General features: G+C 45.2%; 2 protein-coding genes across 5 annotated transcripts in view; one reads left to right on the top strand and one right to left on the bottom strand.

Annotated features, from left to right (window-relative positions):
- Positions 1 to 4702, top strand: part of TRAK1 (trafficking kinesin protein 1) — an 81167-nt gene extending 76465 nt beyond the window's left edge. For all 4 annotated transcript variants that reach the window (XM_058818884.1, XM_058818876.1, XM_058818864.1 and 1 more), the window contains one exon: positions 1729 to 4702. In XM_058818884.1, coding sequence (XP_058674867.1) covers positions 1729 to 2527 — 799 coding nt within the window. In that variant the 3' untranslated portion in view covers positions 2528 to 4702. The remainder of the gene's footprint in view (positions 1 to 1728) is intronic.
- A 4603-nt stretch (positions 4703 to 9305) lies between these two features.
- Positions 9306 to 16021, bottom strand: CCK (cholecystokinin). The gene is made up of 3 exons (XM_058817477.1): positions 15886 to 16021; positions 14125 to 14379; positions 9306 to 10087 (listed from the first exon to the last, which is right to left on the bottom strand). Exons 2-3 carry the CDS (start codon positions 14375 to 14377, stop codon positions 9951 to 9953), a joined length of 390 nt encoding a protein of 129 aa, XP_058673460.1. The 5' UTR covers positions 14378 to 14379; positions 15886 to 16021; the 3' UTR covers positions 9306 to 9950.
- Between the last annotated feature and the right edge of the window lie 4681 nt (positions 16022 to 20702).

The raw sequence follows: 20702 nt of genomic DNA, 5'->3' as shown, positions 1-20702 counted from the left end.
TGGGTGTGCATGGCCTCCTTAGCTGTGCTGGGAGAGATCCTTCTCCCTGCTGCTGCCTCAGCCCAGGCAGAGAGGGCAGGACATAAGGATGTGCCTTAGCTCATCTGCCACCTGCACTGACAGCCACAGCACACACGGGGGTGCAAGGAGACCGAGTCCAGAGCCACTTAGCAAGGCTGCGTTTCTAATTGCATCTGCCAGTTTTCTCAAATAAGTGTTTCACTACAGTATACCAGAAGGAATATATGGGATTCCTCTTGCTGAATTGCAACTGCAATTCAACTTCCTCAGTTTCACTTGCTTATGGTAAAGGGTGGTACAGTTCCAAATCATTGTTAGAGATCATATTGGTTAGATCCTATTTAGCCTTGGAAAGAAGACAAGACTTGACATTTCATAGCATCAGGCTAATATTTTCTTAATTAAAAGTGCCTTAAAGATATGCTGATTTTTAGACCAAGGGACTAGAGTTTCCAGTGTTATGTGAATTCACATCACCTGCTCGCTGTAAGCCATGGATCTAGTTGATGTTCTAAGTTCATCAGAAGCTGCAGGTCAAAGTATTCCAGGGTGTCTAACCTGATGTGCACAGTAGTGTTGGCTACACAGAGCTCATTAATATAAGGTGAAATGAGACTGAAAATTCCAGTCAAGACACCCTCTCAGCCCCTTTTGTTCATATGGGCAAAAAAGATGTAATTTAGTCATTGGCCAGAGTCTCCAACTAGATTGTCTCAAAGTGGCTCTTTGAAATGCTTTTCTTGCTGCAGAGAACGCCACTTAAGTTAAAGTCGCACATTATGGCTGAGCCAATCCAACAGCATGGCTCTGCTGAAAAGGGAAGATTCCACTCTCTCCCCTGTCCCTTCCCTCTCAGCTGCTTATTTTTCCCACTGTCTTGCACTGGCTTTACTTTCTGTCTGACTCTTTGCTGAGTGTCTTCTACTTGCTAACCTGGCAAGGTGAGGGAGTAGATTTCCTTCTTTGAAGAAAAGTGGTGAGGTCATATCAGTGAATCCTTTGTTAGTATCAAGTGTTGCATTGGTCAAGACTTTAAATGTCATTAGAGGGGATGAATGCATGTTTAGGAGATATTACTGTGGAATTCATTTTAATTTTTTTTTTTTTATTTGTGTGTGTGTCTACTTGTGGCAAAGACCATAATTTGCCTGTGGTTAGAAAAAGTTGGAATTTTTTTTCCTGAAGGTGCATGGAGCTCTTGGGATTCTCTCAAACAGACATGAATTTGGAGTGTCATAGGTACCCCATATGCCTTGTTTCTGGAATAACCAAGTACACTATGCCTTCGTGAATGAGTGTTCAGTTCTGTGTACTCAGAAGGGGCACTAAAAAGTAAATGTCTTGCTTACACCATTGGTCCAGTCTCCCTCATTTCCTTGTCTCTTAGAAGCAATTTGTGATCAGGAAGAAAAGTTGAAGGTGTGGGTCACAAACCTGTAAATAGTTTATCAGGAGAAATGTGGTGCTGGGTGTTGGCAGTGGCATTAATCCTGTGAGACTGGGCTCTGAAGTGTGCAAAGCAGAGATGTGTTTTGTGAGATCTGATGGTATTGCACTTGTAATCACATTTGTGGGTGGCTGGGAGTTGTCAGTGTCCTGTTCACTCTCCAAATGGATAAAAGGCCCTGCTCAGAGTTAAAAATCTTACTTGTAGTAAATTTTAATTTTCTAGTGGAGAGAATAATTTGAGTGCTCCTTTGCTTTCAGCCTTAACGCAGCACCTACTCCAGCTTGTGGCAGCATTAGCAGTCTGAAAGGCACCCCGGTGGCCACTCCCTGCACTCCTCGGCGTCTGAGTTTGGCCGAATCCTTCACCAACCTCCGGGAATCCACGACAACAATGAGCACGTCCCTGGGGCTGGTGTGGCTGCTGAAGGAAAGGGGCATCTCAGCAGCAGTGTACAATCCACAGAGCTGGGACAGAGCCAGCAGGAGCACCCTGCTGAACACGTACTCCCCAAAAATGGCAATCATTCCTTCCACCCCACCAAACTCACCCATGCAGACACCTTCTTCTTCCCCTCCATCTTTTGAGTTCAAGTGCACCAGCCCACCTTATGACAACTTCTTGGCTTCGAAGCCTGCTAGTTCAATCTTGAAGGAGGTGAGGAATAAGAAGAACATCAGGAACAGCGAGAGCCAAACAGACGTGTCTGTTTCCAACCTTAATCTCGTGGACAAAGTCAGGAGGTTTGGTATTGCCAAAGTGGTGAGTTCAGGGCAAACGTCAGCTGCTCCTTTAACTGAGGACCAGGGACCTCTTCTCTGTGGGGCACAGGGACCAGTGAGGGCCCTTGTTCCTGGAGGCCTGGCACCTGACGGCCTCCCCTTGGGCTGCCCTGCCGTGACCAGTGCCATCGGGGGCATCCAGCTGAACACTGGCATCCGAAGGAATCGGAGCTTCCCCACCATGGTGGGTTCCAGCATGCAGATGAAAGGCCCAACGTCCCTCACTTCAGGGATCCTCATGGGAACCAAGCTCCCCAAGCAAACTAGCTTACGATGAAGGACTTTATTTTTACAGCTAGTCTTTTTAAATGAAAATACTCGGATTCTTTCTCCAATCTCCTTTTCCTTTCCCCACCACCCCTTCATTGCCTCTTGAGTTTGACAAATCAACTTTGTGCCTAATGGGAGAAATGTGTAAACTTTGTATAAAATGTGTAAATATGTACGAGATCTATTGTAACTAATTGGATTATTTTACTGTTCAATTGAGTGTAAAAGGCCCTATGTTATGATTGCTGTAGTAAGGTTAACTTGCTAACCTTTTGAAAAGGTTTTTTTTTAAGATGCACTGAAAAAAAGAGAAAGAGCAAAACCAACAAAAAATAACTTGACTAGAAAAACGTGAATTCTGTAGCTAGCCTAACTTGAGTCAAAGGTGCATGGGAAGCTATTGAATGTGTTATGTGAGACCTCTCATTACATCACTTGAAGCATGGGAGCATTTGTGCTTCGTTAAATACTGAAAAAAGCACTCAGTTTAACATATGGTAGTTTTAATTTTGCCTCTGTAGATGAGTTGAGCTGAGTTATTGGAGTGCCTGGCTATTATGCCTGAATGGGTGAAACCTTTTTTTTTTTTCCTGTTCTGTATTTGCCTCCTGCCCAGGATTTATAAACTTGAACTAATACTGTGTTGAGGTCAGCAGGCCTACTGGGTACCTGGGATATTGATATATTCCTACCACGGCTGTTTCCTTTGGCACACCTACACTTTGTGCAACTTCTTTCTTTGTTGTTCTTTTGTTCTGTTTTGTTTTGTTCTTCAATGCTGCACTGGATTGTGGAAGGGAAAATGCTTTACTATGTGTTGCTGCCACTGAATCATGCTTTGTCAGTGTGCCCAAAGAAAACAGTTTTCACAACTCGCGAGGTAAACATGGCAGTGACTTCCTAGAAGTCCCAGTTGCAGAACAGATCGACAGATAAGAATGTTATAAAAGGACATGTAGCAAAACCAGTGTTAGGAAAGGTGAGTCCTTGAACCTCAGCAGAGAATCACAGAAAACATTTAGTAACGGAATGGTACAGGCGGGAAAGAGCAGCTTGCAGCCCTCGTGCTGATCTTCGTGTTTCATGCATGTCAGAGACCGTGCCCTTGTGAGCAGGGTGAGAATATTCTCCACCCATTCTCTGGTTTATATTTTCAGAGAAAACTTCTACATCTAAAGTCAGACCCTAGCACAGGTAAAAGTAGGGGAAATGCTTTATTTTCCCAGTGTTTTTAAAATCAGGAAAATTCCTGCCATACAAACATATAACCCCTACTTTTCAGAAAGGAAACATAAGACCTCACGCAACCTTTAGTTGCCAGGCAATCCTAATTATATCACAGTTTTTTCTCTGTTTCTCCCAGCCTTCTGCTGGGTGCTTGTAGAAAGAGTTGCAATACCTTGGAACTGGAACAGACTGGAGGGAGCTTGTTTCTAGAGCGGAGCTCAGACATAAATATTTTTTGGAAGAGGGGATGGAGAGGAGCAAAGCAGGGAGGGTTTAGCATCCACTTTCTTTTCCTTGCATTTCTCGTGGCATCTAAAATCAAGCTCCCTGTTTGTCGCCATTGTCACACTACACGTAATTGCCGTGAATTGCCATTTGTACCAGACTGTTACTAAATTATTAGCACTGATAATTTCTTGTATAAATGAAACTGTCTTTTAGTCTTTGTGACGAGAGATAGGTGGGTGGTTTGTTTCTTTCTGAATGAAGTAGTTATTGCAGTAGTGCTATGGACACTAAGGATATTTTTTGAGAAAGAAAAAAAAACACATCGGTCAGTTACAGCATGTGTTTGAAGACTTCTATTTATTCTATGAACTTACAATGTTTTAGTAAAATGCCATCAGCTCTGTTTGCTGTTGTATGTGTGCACTTATTGCAAGTAAATTTAAGTATCTTTTTATTTGAATGTATCTTAAACCAGTAGATAGAATAACAGTTGATTCTGACAAAAAGTCATGGACTTAATGGACCATTTTATATACCCAGAGGAAGAAAGCAATACCATAAGAGAACTTAAAGTGTAGAAGGTAATCATGCAATTGGGAACTATTATTTAGCCTTTAAATAAGCTGTAGGAGCTGTCCACCCACCAGAGAAAGCAATTGTAACACATCAGAATGATGGAATTTAATTTTTTCTTCACTAATATCAATAAAATAACAGAAAAGTTGCATTGTTGTGTGTTATTCAACTTTTTCCTGTTCTTTTAAGGTGATAAATCTTCCACCTTGATCCCTTGCTCTTATCTCTTAGTTAAAGCAAAATAAGAGGCCATCCTTTGTTTTTAAAAATTCTTAGACATAGAACTGGTTGGAAAGTTTTCAGATTTTAAGTTTGCTGAAATCAGTGAAATTTGAGTCAAAAGAAAGAAGAGAAGCAAATGTACCTTTTGATTTTTTAATTTGAATTGTGAAAATGCAGAATTGGATGTTGTATGGTTTCTGTATTTTTGAGGAGTTTGCACTCTCCTGCCTACTACAGTGCAAAACCTGCAGTAACAATACATGAAAGTACAGAATAAGGAGGAAATAGCCTGTGTTTTTCAAAAGAGACAGAACTGAGCTCTCCTGTTAGCCAATATCTTCGTTACCGAGAAAGGGAACGTTATGGTGATGAAACATCAGGTAGTGAGGAGCTCAAAACACCTGGACACATGGTGAAAGCTAAGTAATGGAAAAGGCTCCCTGGAGGAGGGAATAATCAGGCAGTAACTCATAGAGAGATTAGACAGCCTCATTGAGGAGAAGGGTGTGTGTGTGTGTATGAGGTGGAGAGGGAAATAATAGCGTTTATATCACATACTTGCTGCAGAGAGATAATGGGACAGCAGTAATGCCAAAATAAACTCATGGAGGGCTTGCATTAGTGTGACGCAGTGCCCTACGCCAGCTGTGGGACAGGCTGATGCCAGGGGCACAGCCAGGGACTGTCAGGGAGTACAGACACTCATCCTTCCTCTCTGCACAGCTCTGAGCCTCAGGGAAGCTCGTGGTTGGAAAGTTAATGGTTAACAGGAGGGATCCAGGGAGGAGAAGCACTGTGCATCCAGCCCTGCTGGCCTGGGAACAGGAGGGGTTAAGCAAGTGCCAAACCAAGAGAGGTGAGAGCTGATTCTGACATGCACAGAAGAGTGAGTGTTGAAACTGTCCTGCACCCTGGCAATATTCAAGTATCTCAGAAACTTTTCTGGATGCATCTTCACTTCTGGTAATCCTCCTATGAAAGCTGGGGTGGAGGGGAGAGGAAGAGGAGGTGCTGAGGATTGTTTCTAAGACTGGGCTGTAGAGGAATCCTAAAAGACGGGATGTTCTTTGGAGAGCCAAGACTGGCTAAAAATGTCTGTTGAGACTTCTCTTTCTTTTACATGTATCCTAAGCATTGGATGGCCCCAAAACATACTGCTATTGTGCACAGAGGTAAGAGAGTTCCTCCCAGCTCCCTGAACACATTTACTGGCAGCTCTCTGCATTGAATTGAAAAGTCCAGCAATGCAGGTGAGATGTTCCTGCCTTCCTTTGGTACAGACAGCAGCTGCTGCCTGTGGCTTGTATTCACAGTGAAGAATTAGCCTCGTTCAGCTGTGCTACCACATCTCACTGGGTGCTGCTCAGACCTGCTTTAATTCACTTAACAAGCCAATTGGGAAAATAAAAGGCCTGAAAGTTACTGGTGCTAAGCAATGTCCCTGGCTATAACGTAGGCAGTGGGCTTTCATGTGAGAACTGCACACACTTGAGGAGCCAGTAATGTTTGTGTTTAAAAGATGACAGAGATCTTTGTCCTGCTGAAATAGGTTTCAAGCTGTGCTGAATCCAGTTGCTGTTCAATTGACACAGGTACTTAGAAATTATTAGAGCTTTAACAAGCCCACAGCACAAAGTTTTTTTCTTTCTTTAAGGGAATTTTAATGGACTTAGGGAATACAAAAATTGAACCCACAGAGAAGCCTTTTGCTGCTCTGCTGGGACGTTGAAATGCTCATCTTGTTTGACTTGCAAATTCCTCTGCTCAGGCCTTGGAGAGGGGAGTGCCTGGTCTGCTGTCAGGCGTGCTGAAATGTGCACAGCTGGGCTGCAGCTGGGAACATCTGGCTGGGGCATGTTGCCAGCCCACACAGCAAGGATGGAGCAGCTGGGGACGCATCAAAGCCAGGGAAAAGAGAGCAGGATCCACACATGTTCCTGTATGAAATACCAGGGGAGATGAGCCTGCTCAGGGTCAGGTGCACTGGTGCAGCTGAGGTTTCACTCACACGCTGCCCCAGCTCGCAGGGAGAGCTGCCCCCTCCCCAGGCAGGGGTGCTCCCTCTCTCTTGCCTGGTTTTCCCTTCATTCCCACAAGGAGCACTTGCTGTTTGCACCCTTTTCACAGCTGTTGTATGCACAACTCTGCAAAAGGAGAACCACAAGATTCTCCCAAATAATTTATGTGGAGTTTGCAGCAAGCTGCTCCATTCATGATGATTTGCCCAGCACCTGTTTTGAAATAAAGTTAATAAAGCTGAATCAAGCTCATTGAGAAAATAAACTGCAATTAAACACAAAAAGGTATTGATTTGCTATTTTGCCAGTTTAAATTTAGCACCTATGCACATGCTTTCATAAAGATAAATTTGGATAAAGCTAAATTAAATGTCAAGAGAGTTGGCAGTGCCAGAAATCTCACATCCCAGACAGCACCAGGAGGTTGTGTCAATGCACTGCTGTGTGTGCTAGAATCTGTGGGGCACTTCTTGGCTCAAAGCCTTTGCTGGATGCAAGGGACTCCTACCCAGCTGCAGAGCCTCCATTCCTAAGGCTGCTGCTTCCCTTGGGTTAAAACAGGGCAGCTGGAGAGAGTGGCTTCACTAATGCCACTAGGCAGGGTTGCAGCTCCCAGGGCTGCGTGACTTTCCCAGGTTTGCTGGCTCCCCTGTTTAGCTCAAATTAGCACCTCCAGGTCACTTGGCAGCTGAATCATGTCTCAGCAACATTTACAGCCCTTTCCCATCTGGGGAATTTCCTCTGCTCCCAGAGGAGCAGGTGATGGATATTTTTATGACAATGAGGATTATGTTGCTGAGCTGCCAATAGCCAGTGGCTAACAGCCAGCTCTCCTTGCCTCGAGGAACAGCACAGTGTCCCAGAGTCACAGTCCCTCTTCATAACTACTGAAATTGTCCCTGTAATTCTTTATTCTTGACCCTCACTCATGTCAGTCAGATTCTGAAACCATTTTTGTGTGTCAGGCAAAGACAGCCCTGTCATGGGGCAGCAACATGTAAAAGCTGCCAAACCCATCACCTGACTGCACTGAGGGCTGTGCACTCTCATAGGCATCTTCAGAGCCCTTCAGAAGAGAGGAATGGGAAAGAATGTCTTTGTCTCTCCATCCATCTGCCTTTAAGAAATGAAACAAGTGAGAAAAAAGAAAATGTTTGGTGTTTTTTCCTAATGATAACATTCTGCAGTAGTAAGGCTTGATTTGTAACATCACCCACTCCCAGCCCCCCTGCAATATATTACAATATTACACCCTTCATCAATTTAAGCGAGGAATGGAAACATTTAAAAATATTTCTTGAATATTCCTGGCATTAATTTAAAAAGACAGCAAAGCAGAAACTGAGTTTTCTCTCAAGTTACTTTTGAAGAAACATCCCTTTGGTGTCCAATGTATAAAGAAATGCATTTCTAGATTTATTTGTATTTTCCAGAGTTTAAAAAAAAAGGGATTAATTGGTTTTGGAAAAAATGGAAACTTTGCACTATTTTGCTGTGAGCAATAACCAAAACCAATGAGAGAATTCAGGTGATTTAGGACTCATTGTGCTTGGAAAGGAACCTAAAAAAAGCCAGACTAGGTGGCTTGGAAACTGGTTGACTGGGAGGAGCTCGAGAGGAAGAAACACAGAAAATCATTTCCATGTTTCTGTATGAGATGCACCAAAACCAAAAAAAAAAAAAGGTGTTACTAGAGAAGAAAACTCCCTGTTACTGTTTGCTGAATTCTTCCTTTCACCACAGATTCTGCAGTGCTGTTTGCTCTCCCTGCTGTTGGGAGCAGCTCCTCAAAGTGTTTTTGTGCTCAGGCCTTGGCACAACCATTTTGTTTTTTTTCCCAACGTTGGTTTTAGAATAATTTTGGTTTAGTGTGGGTATTTTCTATGTATTGTTTTCTACACTTTGTGTTTGCCTGTCAAGTGCTGTAGAATTTGCTGCTTCTTTCCTTTGGCAAGCACCTGCTTTCCCATGTGTGACAAATATATTCCTTTTGGTATTAGTGCATACGTTCCGGAGAAACCCTGTGAATTATGTAATGTGAAAATCACCTCCTGTACAATTTAGGGCATTCCTCAGATGTGAGATCCAGCTGCTGCAGGAGATCCAGGAGCTGCAGGGAGGTTGGTTACCTGTGGTGGAGGAGGAGCATGCAGGTAAATCACTTTTTCTGCAGCCTGCCATGGGCAGAAGGGAATGACTGCAGCAATTCCAGGGTGCTGGCTTTGCACAATCCGGGCTCGCTGCCCAGCTCTGAACTTGGGGTCCCCTGCCCTGCTCTGAGCCAGGTAAGAGCTGGGCAGAACCTCCCTCCTTCTCTCCACATCGTGGCCAATGGCCAGCTCAGCCTCTGTGATACCTGGGGCCACCTCTTCCCTGTGAGGATTCTGTGACTGGATTGCTCCAACCCCTCTCCCTCTCAGGATCACCTTCTGCTCTGTTCAGGAAGCTGTCTTCACCCCCTCCCAAATGAATGCTTAGCTCACCATACAGCATGGAATGCTCTGTTTATTCTGTGATTTGCAGCCATCAGCAGAATTTTCACATTGAATTCACAACATAAAACAAATAAGCCAGGATGATGAAGCATGTTGGTGTCATCCCTCTTTTTCACTGTTTTAGCACTGTTGGCTGTTCACTGGAAAGATGTGGGCCCAGTGTAAAACTCAGTCCTTTGCAAACAGGGTCACCAGGAAAACAGCTGGTCTTTTCTGGCAGTATTGTGCTGCTGTGTTTATATTTAGACAAGTTCCCTAGAGTTCAAAGCTTTTGGGATTGACACAAGATTTCTCTGAAAAATATATATAATCTGACTATTCAACCCATGGAATATATTTACAGTGCCAAATAAAGGCATTATGCTATCTCTCTTTTATAGTAAGACACCCAGCAACATGCAGTGACAGGACAAGGAGGGATAAGTGAAATCATTTTAATATAGTATCAATGTATGAGAAACCAAAAAAGAGAGAAAATGTTTTCTGGAAAATTCTGCATATGTATATATTGCATTGTATAGTCTTACAGACAAACTTATGACAAATACATGATTTTAAATACTTTAAAACACTGATTTGAAGAGGACAACAAATTGATTTATCTTTTTTTTGTACAGACATGGGAGTGTGATTTTTTTTCCTCATTGCTATAGTTTGGTGTTCTTCAGGAAGAATACTCGTATTCTTCAGCACTGCGGCGTCCAAAATCCATCCAGCCCATGTAGTCTCTGTCATTTATCCTGTGAGTGGGATCAATGCTCTGTACCCTGTTTCCCATCACTGAGAATCTTCCAGTGGAACCTAAGGAAAAAAGCGTTTGGGAGAGCAGAGAGTAAGAGGACACATTTTCCACGTTCACCTGTGTTCTGATCTGGCTTGTGCTCATTAGCAGGTGTCTGCAATAGTTGAGATGGACATGATACAGGTCATGTAACACCCCTGTCATGTCACTGGGGAAAACATCAATAGAAACCTTATAGGTAAAGTCCTGGAAGGGACTTGGATTTTTTCAGTGCAAAATGAACAGATCATTTTCTACCTCCTGCTGCAGGAACATACTGCTCCTGTCTGACAAAAAGGAGCACAGATAGATTTTTCCTTTTTTCTTCCTATTTTACCAGAGAAAGAGAATCCAAACTATTTCTCAACATTCCTATAAAGCCCCAAGTTTGCTTTCTCATACTGGGAGAGCTGCTCTACATGCAAAACAACTCTTGAGAGCAGGCTCAAACCTGAGACACCACAGCCCTGTGTTGCTTAAAAAGACACAAACGTAAGTACAGGAGCTCTTACAGTGCAAATTTGGCAACAAGCAGGGTAGAGTTATGAATCCTAGCTTCTGTGGAAAAGTGGGAATAGTCCTGAAATGGAGAAAGTTGTGTCTGGAATTCACAGTTAGAGATACCTATTGCTGGAATCATGCAGGGACTTTTACTATGTCAGGGATTTTTTCATTGCTTATCCAAAGCCTTCATAATGCTTTTCACAGCAGGGTTGGATGCTGATTTCTGATCTTGCCTTATCCTTTCTGTATGCCTTGCTTAAGGCACCAAAGAGACACGAATTTGCAAGGAGAATTTGTGCTTTAAAAAAATGGGCTGCAATCCTCTGTTTTCGCAGCATCACATGATGTAACCAAAAAATACAGGGACAGGTAAATTACTGCTCTCTGTACTCCCTGAAAACAGACAAAATTGATATATAACAATATCAATTATTAAGCTTTGAGTGAGGAAGGGACAGATTTAATAGTGTTCATTCCAGACTGAGGCTTGAGGAATACCTGAATTGATCAAAAAGGAAAAGGAGCCCAAATTAAATCCCACATATCCAAATCTACACAATTGCTTTGCTTTCAGTTTCTTGTGTTCTGACTCTGTTGACTCTGTGCTTTTATATTTCAAGGTCTTCCTCATGTAGTGCTTTATAATGACCATAACCCAGTGAAATAAAAAGCAACTGCACTGCTTTGTTAGTGGTTGCTGGGAGTTGAAGGTACACACACACAAAAAAAGCCATTAAGAGATGATGTAGCTCTCTACAACAAAATAACCAAAGAGAAATTAATTTTCCCTAGAATAGAATGTCTATCATCAAATGCTCATGAAGTTCACATTCATAATTCAAAAAGTGTTATTAAGGCCATGACAATGGCTCCTTAGCACAATAACCAGGCAAGGCTGAGGCAGTGCAGAACCATCACTCAGATGTTGGTGCTTAAGAGACTTCAGAGCCTGCCACGACCTGAGGGCTGTAAAGGCTCCCCTGGTGCCACTCCTGTCTGGCCAGTCAAGGGCTCCTCAGAGGACATTAAATGTGCCTGTCACTGGCTTGAGAGCTACAACATCTCTTCTACACAGTACCAGATTCAAGCTGAAAGCCTGCAGATGAACATGATTGAAAGCCTGGGTCACAAATTTCCTAACAGCACCTTAATTACCTCTCCTCAACTCACAAGAGATGCCATGTGGGTATTGCAGAATCAGTGTATGACAAACATATTCAAAGTTGTAGCAGGTCAGCTACAGGGCTGCCATCGATCCCTAAGCCCTTGATAGAACGCAGCTCTATCACTGTTTTAACTAGAAACTTTACACAACCAGCCCTTCCATTAATCATGAGGGCAAATGCCCCTACTGGTGACTGCTAACACTTACAAAAGCCCTGACTCTCTCTGGAATTTTCTAGTGATTATTATAGTTTAGACAGGTGACTAATACAGTAGATGGGAGTGTTCTGCAGAGATTTCTGAAATACTGCCCAGAGTCTTCACATTAAATGAGAATATAATATTTTGATAGGAACACTGTATGTATGTTATAAATTAAGTAAATACTGTTTTTCCTGTGAATTTTCTCTCCTGTAACGAGCAACTACATCTACAAACTAGAGTCTAAGCAGCCTAGTCACATCACAAGAATCTCATAATCTGCTTCCAGACTCTTTTTAGAATTATATATGCCAATAACACATATGCAGGAAATTCTCCCTCATATTAACATTTACAGAAAAGGATTTCTTAAATCCAAAGGTTTTTTTTAACTTTATCTGGTTAATCTATTTGGAAGTGTCAGCCACATATTTAAGAGAATATAATGGATACATAAACTAGAATGAGGAGCTCAGTTTCCATGTGGGTGGGCAACAATGACTATGCTGAAGAAAGATAATGAGGATTCTGCTTTGCAGACTGCTGCAGTAACATTCTTATTCAATAACAGCCTTAAGTGTAGCACTGAACTGTGGAATGTCATACCTGAATTATCTTTCCACTAAATTGCACGAACAGCTAGAAGTTGTTCCTTAATGGATACTGTGCATATTGCTGACATGAGATGAAATCTTTCAGGCACTATTGGAAGTGATTCATTTTTCTGTTGTTTCTACTTTGGCTGTGTTTTGAGTCCACAGAGGAGTGTGTATGGCTGCATATGTAATGCACAAAACCAGAGGTGGCATCTCTTAATTGCAGACCACCACCACAGATAAGCATGGGACTTTGCCTAGCACAGAGGTCAGCAGGGAAGCTGTCAAGTGGGGAGGGTTGAATGATCTGCATTATGTGGAGAAAGCTCTTAGTTATATAAAGTGAACTCGATCCTAAGCACAGTCTGGCGCTGGGTGTGAATTAATTTCTCAGTGTCTGTATGTCCAGGTAATCCTAATCCTAATTAATGGCTTTTTCTTGAAACCCTCTTTCCTTCTTAGATGCCTTTTCTGTGTAGAACAGGGCAAAGGCTAGAGTGAAGCTTTCAAGAGTAAACAAAATTTCTCTAGTGGCTCTCACTGAGGTTGGCAGCCAAAAGGCCACAGCAATTAGGCTGCCCATGGTGTTACTCTACTGAGACACCAAGCAGTACAGAGATGAGACAGCTCAAAAAGAAAAATGTTTTCTTGGGGAAATGTCAGTAGTCAATGATTTTGAACCATCATTTTTACTGGTAGCACCAATTGCATGCTTTTCTGCCTATGTAAAATATATTCTGTAAGGTGTCCACAGGGATAGCTTTACTCTTTCTCTTATGCAATACAATTGTTTCCTCAAGTGACTAATAAATCTCATTATAAGGATGCCCTGTAATCCCACTGCTATACTGATTCTTCATGTCCTTGTTACACAGTGCAATGGAGGTTTTAGGTAACTGCCAGATTGTGTTCCCAGGCTGCCCAAAAGAGACCAAAAATCTACCAGGCATCAATGTGTGTGGAAGCAAATACGCTTTTACTTATCATTGATTTTAATTATTGCACTAATAAAAATGAATTTTGTGTTTTGAAAGCTTTTATGCTGCCATAATTTCCTCTGGGAACAAACATATGACAAATCCAATACCCAGAATATTTCCTTGGTACAGGGATTTCTGACTGGGGTGAAGCTGGCCATTTGGTTTATCTGCATTTATCCTCAGAAAAGTCTTCCTGCTCTTCTAACTTTAAAAGAGGGGTGGAGGGAGGATTTTAACTAAATTGAAAGACTTCAAGGGAAACATAATTGTTTTATCTGTGATACAACATACTGAAAAGAGCACCAAAATAATAAGGCAATGAAAATAGTTAAAAATAAAAGCTGGACTACAACCTAAGAGGTCGGTGACATTTTCTCCTGTTATCTTTATATGACTCTCAGTCAGAGAGTCATATAAAGATGAAATAAACCCCTGGTTTTGGCAGGGGTTTGGGAGAGAGCATATGGAATGCTCTCTACTTCAGGGACAAGCAGGCAAAATCTAAATCCTGTCTCCTCTAGGAATTCACGTTAGACGATGACAGGGTTATCCCAGCTCCCAGGAGCCCCCGCAGGAGATGCCAGCGGCCCAGGAGCAGGCTGTGAGCAGTACCTTTTCTGGCTTGCTGGAGGTACTTGGCCAGCAGGGCGCCGATGCTGGCTCGCTGGTCCGCGCTGACCTCCAGGCGCTGCAGGGGTTTCAGGGGCCCGGCGGCCGGAGCGCGGGAGCGCCGCTGCTGCTCGGCCAGGCTCTGCTCCAGCTCGGCAGGCGCGGCATTCCCACCGCGCGAGCCCAGAGCGTGCTGGCCCAGCGAGCTCACCGAGAGCACGGCGAGGAACACGCAGATGCACAGCCCGCTGGACATTGCTGGGGAGAAAAGGGACGGGCAATGTTGCATGACCACATTTAGTACATTTTGGGCAGTCCCTAACCCCATCTTCCACTGGGAGTGCTGGATTCTGAGCAAACCGGGCACGTGTTGGGATTTTTTTTTTTAAGTAGGTAACTGCAGGATCTGTCTTAAGTTGGAAAACGTGAATAGCTAAATATCCTTGCTAAAGAGGAAGGTACAGGTAATTAATTTTGTTTCTTCCAGCCTAGTATGTGCTGCATCTCCCTGATCTACTCAAATCGTATTTGCTTTTCTTTCTGTGGAAGCTGTATTGCATAAAAACTTAAGGGACTTGAATCCATCTCTGTGGAAAAAACTCGTGATTCAAATATTTCAGTATATTGCCATTGCATTAAAACCCTGCTGTTATTACAGATACTCAGTTTTGAAAAGTTCTATGAAGAGCCTTTGTTCTACCAACCTTCATTGATTTGAACTTTAGTGTTCAAGAGGTTTAATCTCATCATGCACAAAAAGAAAAAAAAACCAAAATCTTGCCCCAGTGAAAGAAAACCCAAAGTCCAATACTCCTGCCCCAAAGCATTTGGTCTAATAGCTGGAGTGATAAAGCTGTATAGTTAAAAGCTGTAAGAAATAAAGTGCAACTTAATAACTTGTTCATATTAAACAGCAAATTTAGATTTCTACTGCTTCCTTACATGTGTACTAAGCCAAAAAACCTGGTTTTCTAAACTGTTTTATCACATAAACTGAAATAGTATTTTTCCTGTAAACAGAGAAATTACTCTCAATTCTTAGAAGAAACAAACTACCTAGTACTTCATGCTATAGGGGTAATTTTCACTTATAAATACACATGGATTATCTCAGCTATGTGAGATTTTTTAAAACTGTTTTAGTTCTCTAACAGTACACTTGACACAAACCTTTAAATTTTAAAAGGGGATAAAATTAAGCTTATTCACCCAACACATACACTAGACCAAAATAATTCACAGCATATAAAACATGAGGGTTTAAAAATATTCCCAGGAGATGAGTGAAGAAAGTTGAAATGTCAAAATGTCACTCCATCGTGGTTATTAGTGATGTACCCATCTACGTTTGGGTACTCAGAGACCGACGGTGCATTGCACCTTTGAGCTGTCCCGAGCCCTGTATTTTTTACACACATACATGTAAATATATGTATATATATACATGTTAAAAAATTTATATATACTTATAACATACACATATCTAAGTATTAATGTCCTTGCTGTGGTCTCCAAACCCCACATCTCACCACTGCTGGCCGGTTCCCTTCCCAGCTGCCCAGGATGGGAATCCCCGCTCGCCGCTCCCCACCCGGCTGCCCGCGCTCGTCGGGAGCGGCCGGAATTCTTCTTCCCCGCCGGGAAGCGTTTCCTCCGGCAGAGCGGGATGCCCTGCGAGCCGCGGCACAGGTGAGCGCCAGGCATCCCCGTTCCCTCTGCCTCCCCGCCCTCAGCAGCGGTGCCGTCAGAAGAGGCGCTCCCTACCTTTCCGCTGCGCTTTTCCAAGGTCCCGCTCGAGTTGGGAGCAGTGAGCGCCGAGCGTGCCCAAGCAGGGAAGTCGGGGGAGACTCAGCCTCGGCCCCTTAAATAGCGGCGGGCACCGAGGCGGTGTTTGCACACTTCTGACGCAGCCGGGGCCCCCGCCCGCTCAGCCCCCTCTCCCCGCCCCGGGCACCGGCACCGGGGCTCTGTGCGCTCCAGGGGGCACCGCGGCTCCTTCCCCGCCTCCTTCCTCTGTGTGCGGAGCAGTGCGGGCTCGGCGGAGCTGCCCTGCCCACGGGCCGGCCCCCGACGGCCGCTCCCGGCGCCCCCCGCAGGGAAGCGCCCGGCTGGGCGCGAAGGAGCTGGAAACCCCGGCTGGCTTGCAATTAAAGTGCTCCTGCTGGGGGTATGCCCACACTCCCTCCCCGGCCGGAGGCTCCAGGTGGGGCTCATGCCCCGAGCACCGGCAGTACCCGCAGCTCCTGCCCTCAGCACCGGCAGCTCCGGCAGGCGGGAGGGCTGCGATGCAGGGGTCAGAGTGTCCTGCGGCTCCCTCGCGGTGGCTGGAGGACAAACCCGCCTGGGAGAACCAGTGGCCCCTGCCTCCGGACGAATTACCGGCGGTGGCAGGTGCGGGCTCTGGGGCGTTGGGCTCCATCTCTGAGGCCTCCGGGGTCACAAATACCTCCACCCTCCCCTTCCTGTCCTAAACCTCTGCTCGGAAAGACGGGACATTCTTTTATTTAAAAGGCAAAGTAAAGATAAAGCCGTGGACGTTGCTCGCAGAAAGCCGTGGCTGGAGATGCCTTCGGCGTGGGTTCTCCCTCACTGACCACAGCACTACTGGAGTCTCCCCCGGCCGCTGCAGGGGCCACTGTCCCTCCCCGCGCCCTCAGCCGGGCCGGTGCCGCCCTGAGGCGATGGTGGCCCGGTGCCCGCAGCAGACCCGGACACTCTCCCGCCTCCTGCTTTTGGGGGATGGAGGAAGTGCCCTCAAACTCGGGCTGCCCGTACTGCCACTCGGAGGCCGTAGAGGGACGGGCAAGGCCGGTGGGGCAGCCGTGCTGTACCCCCGAAACTCTTCGCTGGGCTCAGGCGTCATTGTGCCGAATCTGTGCCTTAAAGTTTACAGTGTGGAGGCAAGCGAGCGGGCCGGTTGCTTTTCCCTCTCCGGGAAGGGAGCGGGGCAGCTCGGAGACACCGAGGCTCCCCGGGGAGCAGCCTGCGCTGCGCGGACCGTGCGGGGCTGCGGAGCGCCGGCCGGGGGAGACTCTAGTAGTGCCCAAGCGGCAGCCGGGAGGGCTCCAGCCCGCCCAGGCAGGGCAGTGGGGGTGTGTGTGCTGTTGATCTCTTAACCCAGGGCTCCTGGGGGGGACACTGCACCGCTCCCCGTGCTCCCCTCACGCCGGTCCCGCCTCACCTCGCCCCGCGCAGCCCCGCGCCCTCCCCGCCGCGGCCCGCAGGGGGCGCCGCGGCCCCGCAGGGCCGGGCAGATCCAGCGGCACGAGGGATCCGCGGAGATCCAGGGAAAAGCCACGAGATCCCGCGGCAGGACGGGGCCGCGTGGCGTGCGAGAGGGGAAAAGCCGAGCTGCCGCCTCAGCGCGGGGAGCCCTGGCTGCCCATGCCCAGCCGCGCCCGAGCTCAGGCGCCGGTGGTGATGGAGCGGGACGGGTGGGAGAGGGATGCCGCGGCTCCCGTGTCCCGCCACTCTGGCGGTACGGGGCTCGGAGGTGGCGGGGATGGCGATGGACCAGCTCTCTTGCCGCCTCCCAGCTGCTGACAGTGCTGCCGAGCGGGATACGGCACCTGAGCTGCGGGCTGCCTTTCATCTCCCGCATCGGCGCTGGCATCGGGCAGAGTCGCTATCCGAAGTGCTTAAAAAAAACCAAAATCAAAACCTCCTTTGAAAAGGTAAAAGTTAGTCGAAGCAGATTGCCAGGGAAAGAAAGAGCCCTAAGATTATTTCAGCAGTACCTGTCCAATGGCTCTGTCTGTCCCTGGGAAAAAACCCAGTAATATTCCAGATAATTCAATTTCACTACTTTGGCTCAGTGGGAAAAATACTCACTGCTATTAGACAATTAAATAGTCGACTCTGAATTGAACTGTAGGTGTCTGGGAAGAGTATCACAGTCTTTCTGGGAAGGTACAATAACAATTCTGGTAGTGTCACATCAAGCCCTTGTGAAACCCACTGTAGGTAATGAGCTCCCAAGGGACCAGCTCAAAGCTTAACAGAAGAGAAAGAGAGAGCGCTTGCTAATATGTGCTCATGAATAATTCACAACAGACAGATATAAATGCAGGCATTTAAGTCTGACATATTAGCCTGGTTGAACAAATACACACTACATTTACGTTGAGCTGATCTGGAATATCAGCTCACTTATAAATATATCTGGGACTGGACAAACTGAGTGAGAGGCAAAGTGTGCATACGTGTGACAACCAAACTCCCTAGCTGTGCTCATGAACAGACAGAAAGGCAATGCCATATGAAATGGAATAAAGGAAACAGGAATAATGTCAGGTTATTAAAGTCAGCAGGGCTGCACGATCTCTAGCCTGACTAATTGACTTTTGAACACTGGATTTTCCTAATTGAATTCCGTAATACCTGTATGTAGGGTCCTTGATGATTATTTTCTGACTTATTTTTTCTTCAGTGAAAATTTGGAACTAGTAGGAAAGTTTCAGTCCTTGGTAAATATATGTTAATTAATGGCATTTTAGAATTGTTTTGAGCAGAGACAGAAGAGCAGAAAGCCTGTTTGGCATGAGCAAATGTGACAGCAGGACTCCGAGGTGAGTTGCCTGCAGAAACTCAGACTGTGTATTACGTGACTTGTTGATGTGGTACAAAAGGTAGGAATTGGGATTTAATTTGCAGCGACCTCTAGGTTGCCGGTGCAGTGTTTTTGTCAGGTGCTGGGCCTAGGTGTGCACCAGGGATTGGAGAGTGTCAGCCACAGGAGGGCCCTGTGCCACCATCACGGGTGGGGTGGGACAGAGGCTGCCCTCTGCCAAGGCTTCAGCCTTGGAGCACCAGCAGGGAAAGTGCTTTGACTGGCCCAGAGCTTGAGAGATAGTGCAAGAACCCAAGTATATATGCAAAACAAATTTAAACCTAAAGTGAACCCTGCAATGCAGTAAATGCTAATATAGATACATCCCTGAGGAGGAAGCTGAAAGATGCCATAGTTTAGATACTGCAGGCTTTTAAAGATTTTTCTTCTGGCAAGAGTTTGTTAAAGGATTTGAGTTTCTCTAACCTTTCCCCCTGACAATTAAGACACCTGTATCCTCAATTGCTTTCTCTATTTATCTGCCAAAGGTTTTCTCCTGTTTAGCTGAGGTGGCAAAAGAGTGTGTATGGTTAAGCATGCATTTTGTGCTGTGCCAGCACAAAGCTGGGAGTTTTGGAGCAGGAAGGCAGCATGAGAACAGAGGCATGGAGAGACTTCCTTATGTCTGTCCTGCAGTGGGGATGGCTGGCACCAATAGTTTGGGCACAAGCCATGGTGCTCATGTCCCTGTCCCTCTGCTGAGAGCTGGAGCAGAGCCTGCCTGTGAGTGTCAGAGTGGCAGCAAGCTTGGAGATGCAGCCTTGGAGATGTCCTGTGGCACCAGGGGCTCCATGTCCATGACCAGAAATACATTATTTTGTTTCTAAGTATTAAATTTATTTTCTGATTACCACCATGCAGAGTTTTTACTTCCATCTGGACCTTGAAACTTTTAGGTATTATTCTGTGCTATGTTCAGTCAAATTAATGTTTTGGGTTTTTTTTTCTTGTTGTTTCATTTTGGTTTTGGGTTTTTTTTTTTAATGTGAAGATGATGGAGTGTCACTCTGGAAGATTACAATGAAGTAGGAATAATTGGCAGAATATAGCATGGAAGGGAATGGTATGGTTTTCTGGAATTAACAGGCAAATTAGTGAACAGATTATTAGGACCAACTGCATGAATTTTAGATGTAAAATAGAGTATATAAATTAATTCAGCACATTGTTCTGCTATTTTTGGGGTGTTTATTCAGACATTAAACATTTGGTATTTTGTTTTTCCAAATATTTTTAATTTTAATTCAGTAATTTCTATGTAAATGCTTTCATGGTAGTCTCTTTTCTCCCACTTAAGATGAAGGTAAACTCTGCTTAGAGCCAACCCAAAAACTAAGTGAGAAATTTTGGTTTTGGGCAAGTGACCAGCAGTAAGGGATCTGGGTCCTCTGCCTGAAGAGTTCTGACCTCCTTTCACAAAGCAGTGCCTCAAATGAATATATTAGTCCCTGACTAATGTACCTAAAGAAGGGTCCCATAGAAGTAGATCAGCTGAGCTGGTGCTGAGGATGTTTGAACACTCACAGACTGCTCTGCAATGGAAACAAAAGAACATCAAGTGGGAAAAATCATAGTAAAAGGAACTGGCTTGGGTTGGAAGGGAGCTTGAAGACCATCTTGTTCCAACCCCCCTGCCATAGGAAGGGACACCTCCCACTAGACCAGGTTACTCAGAGCCACTCAGCTGGCCTTGAACACCTTCAGGAGTGGGGCAGCCACAGCTTCTCTGGGCAGCCTGTGCCACTGCCTCACCAGCCTCACAGTAAGGTCTGTTTCAAACGTGAATTCCTGGTGTGAATTATGTGCACTAATGCAAATTTATGGATTGTAATTAGAATTACCCACATCCTGCAGTTGTGTGAAGAAGGAAAATGAGAGGAAAAATCCCTTTTCCAAGGAGAAGGGTTGGATTTTTAAGAAAATCAGATTTTAACCTGTGTCCCATGAAATTCAGTTTGTTGGTATGCAAGCT

The sequence above is a fragment of the Ammospiza caudacuta genome, chromosome 1, assembly GCF_027887145.1.
Source record: "Ammospiza caudacuta isolate bAmmCau1 chromosome 1, bAmmCau1.pri, whole genome shotgun sequence".
NCBI lineage: Eukaryota > Metazoa > Chordata > Aves > Passeriformes > Passerellidae > Ammospiza > Ammospiza caudacuta.
This window is presented reverse-complemented; position numbering and strand designations above follow the sequence as displayed.

Bases quoted from the DNA above. Each gene is read 5' to 3' on its own strand.
- CCK (XM_058817477.1), bottom strand. From the start codon at position 14,377: ATGTCCAGCGGGCTGTGCATCTGCGTGTTCCTCGCCGTGCTCTCGGTG. The intron at 10,088-14,124 runs GTACTGCTCACA...TTTTTTCCTTAG, and splicing joins CCTCCAGCAAGCCAGAAAAG to GTTCCACTGGAAGATTCTCA.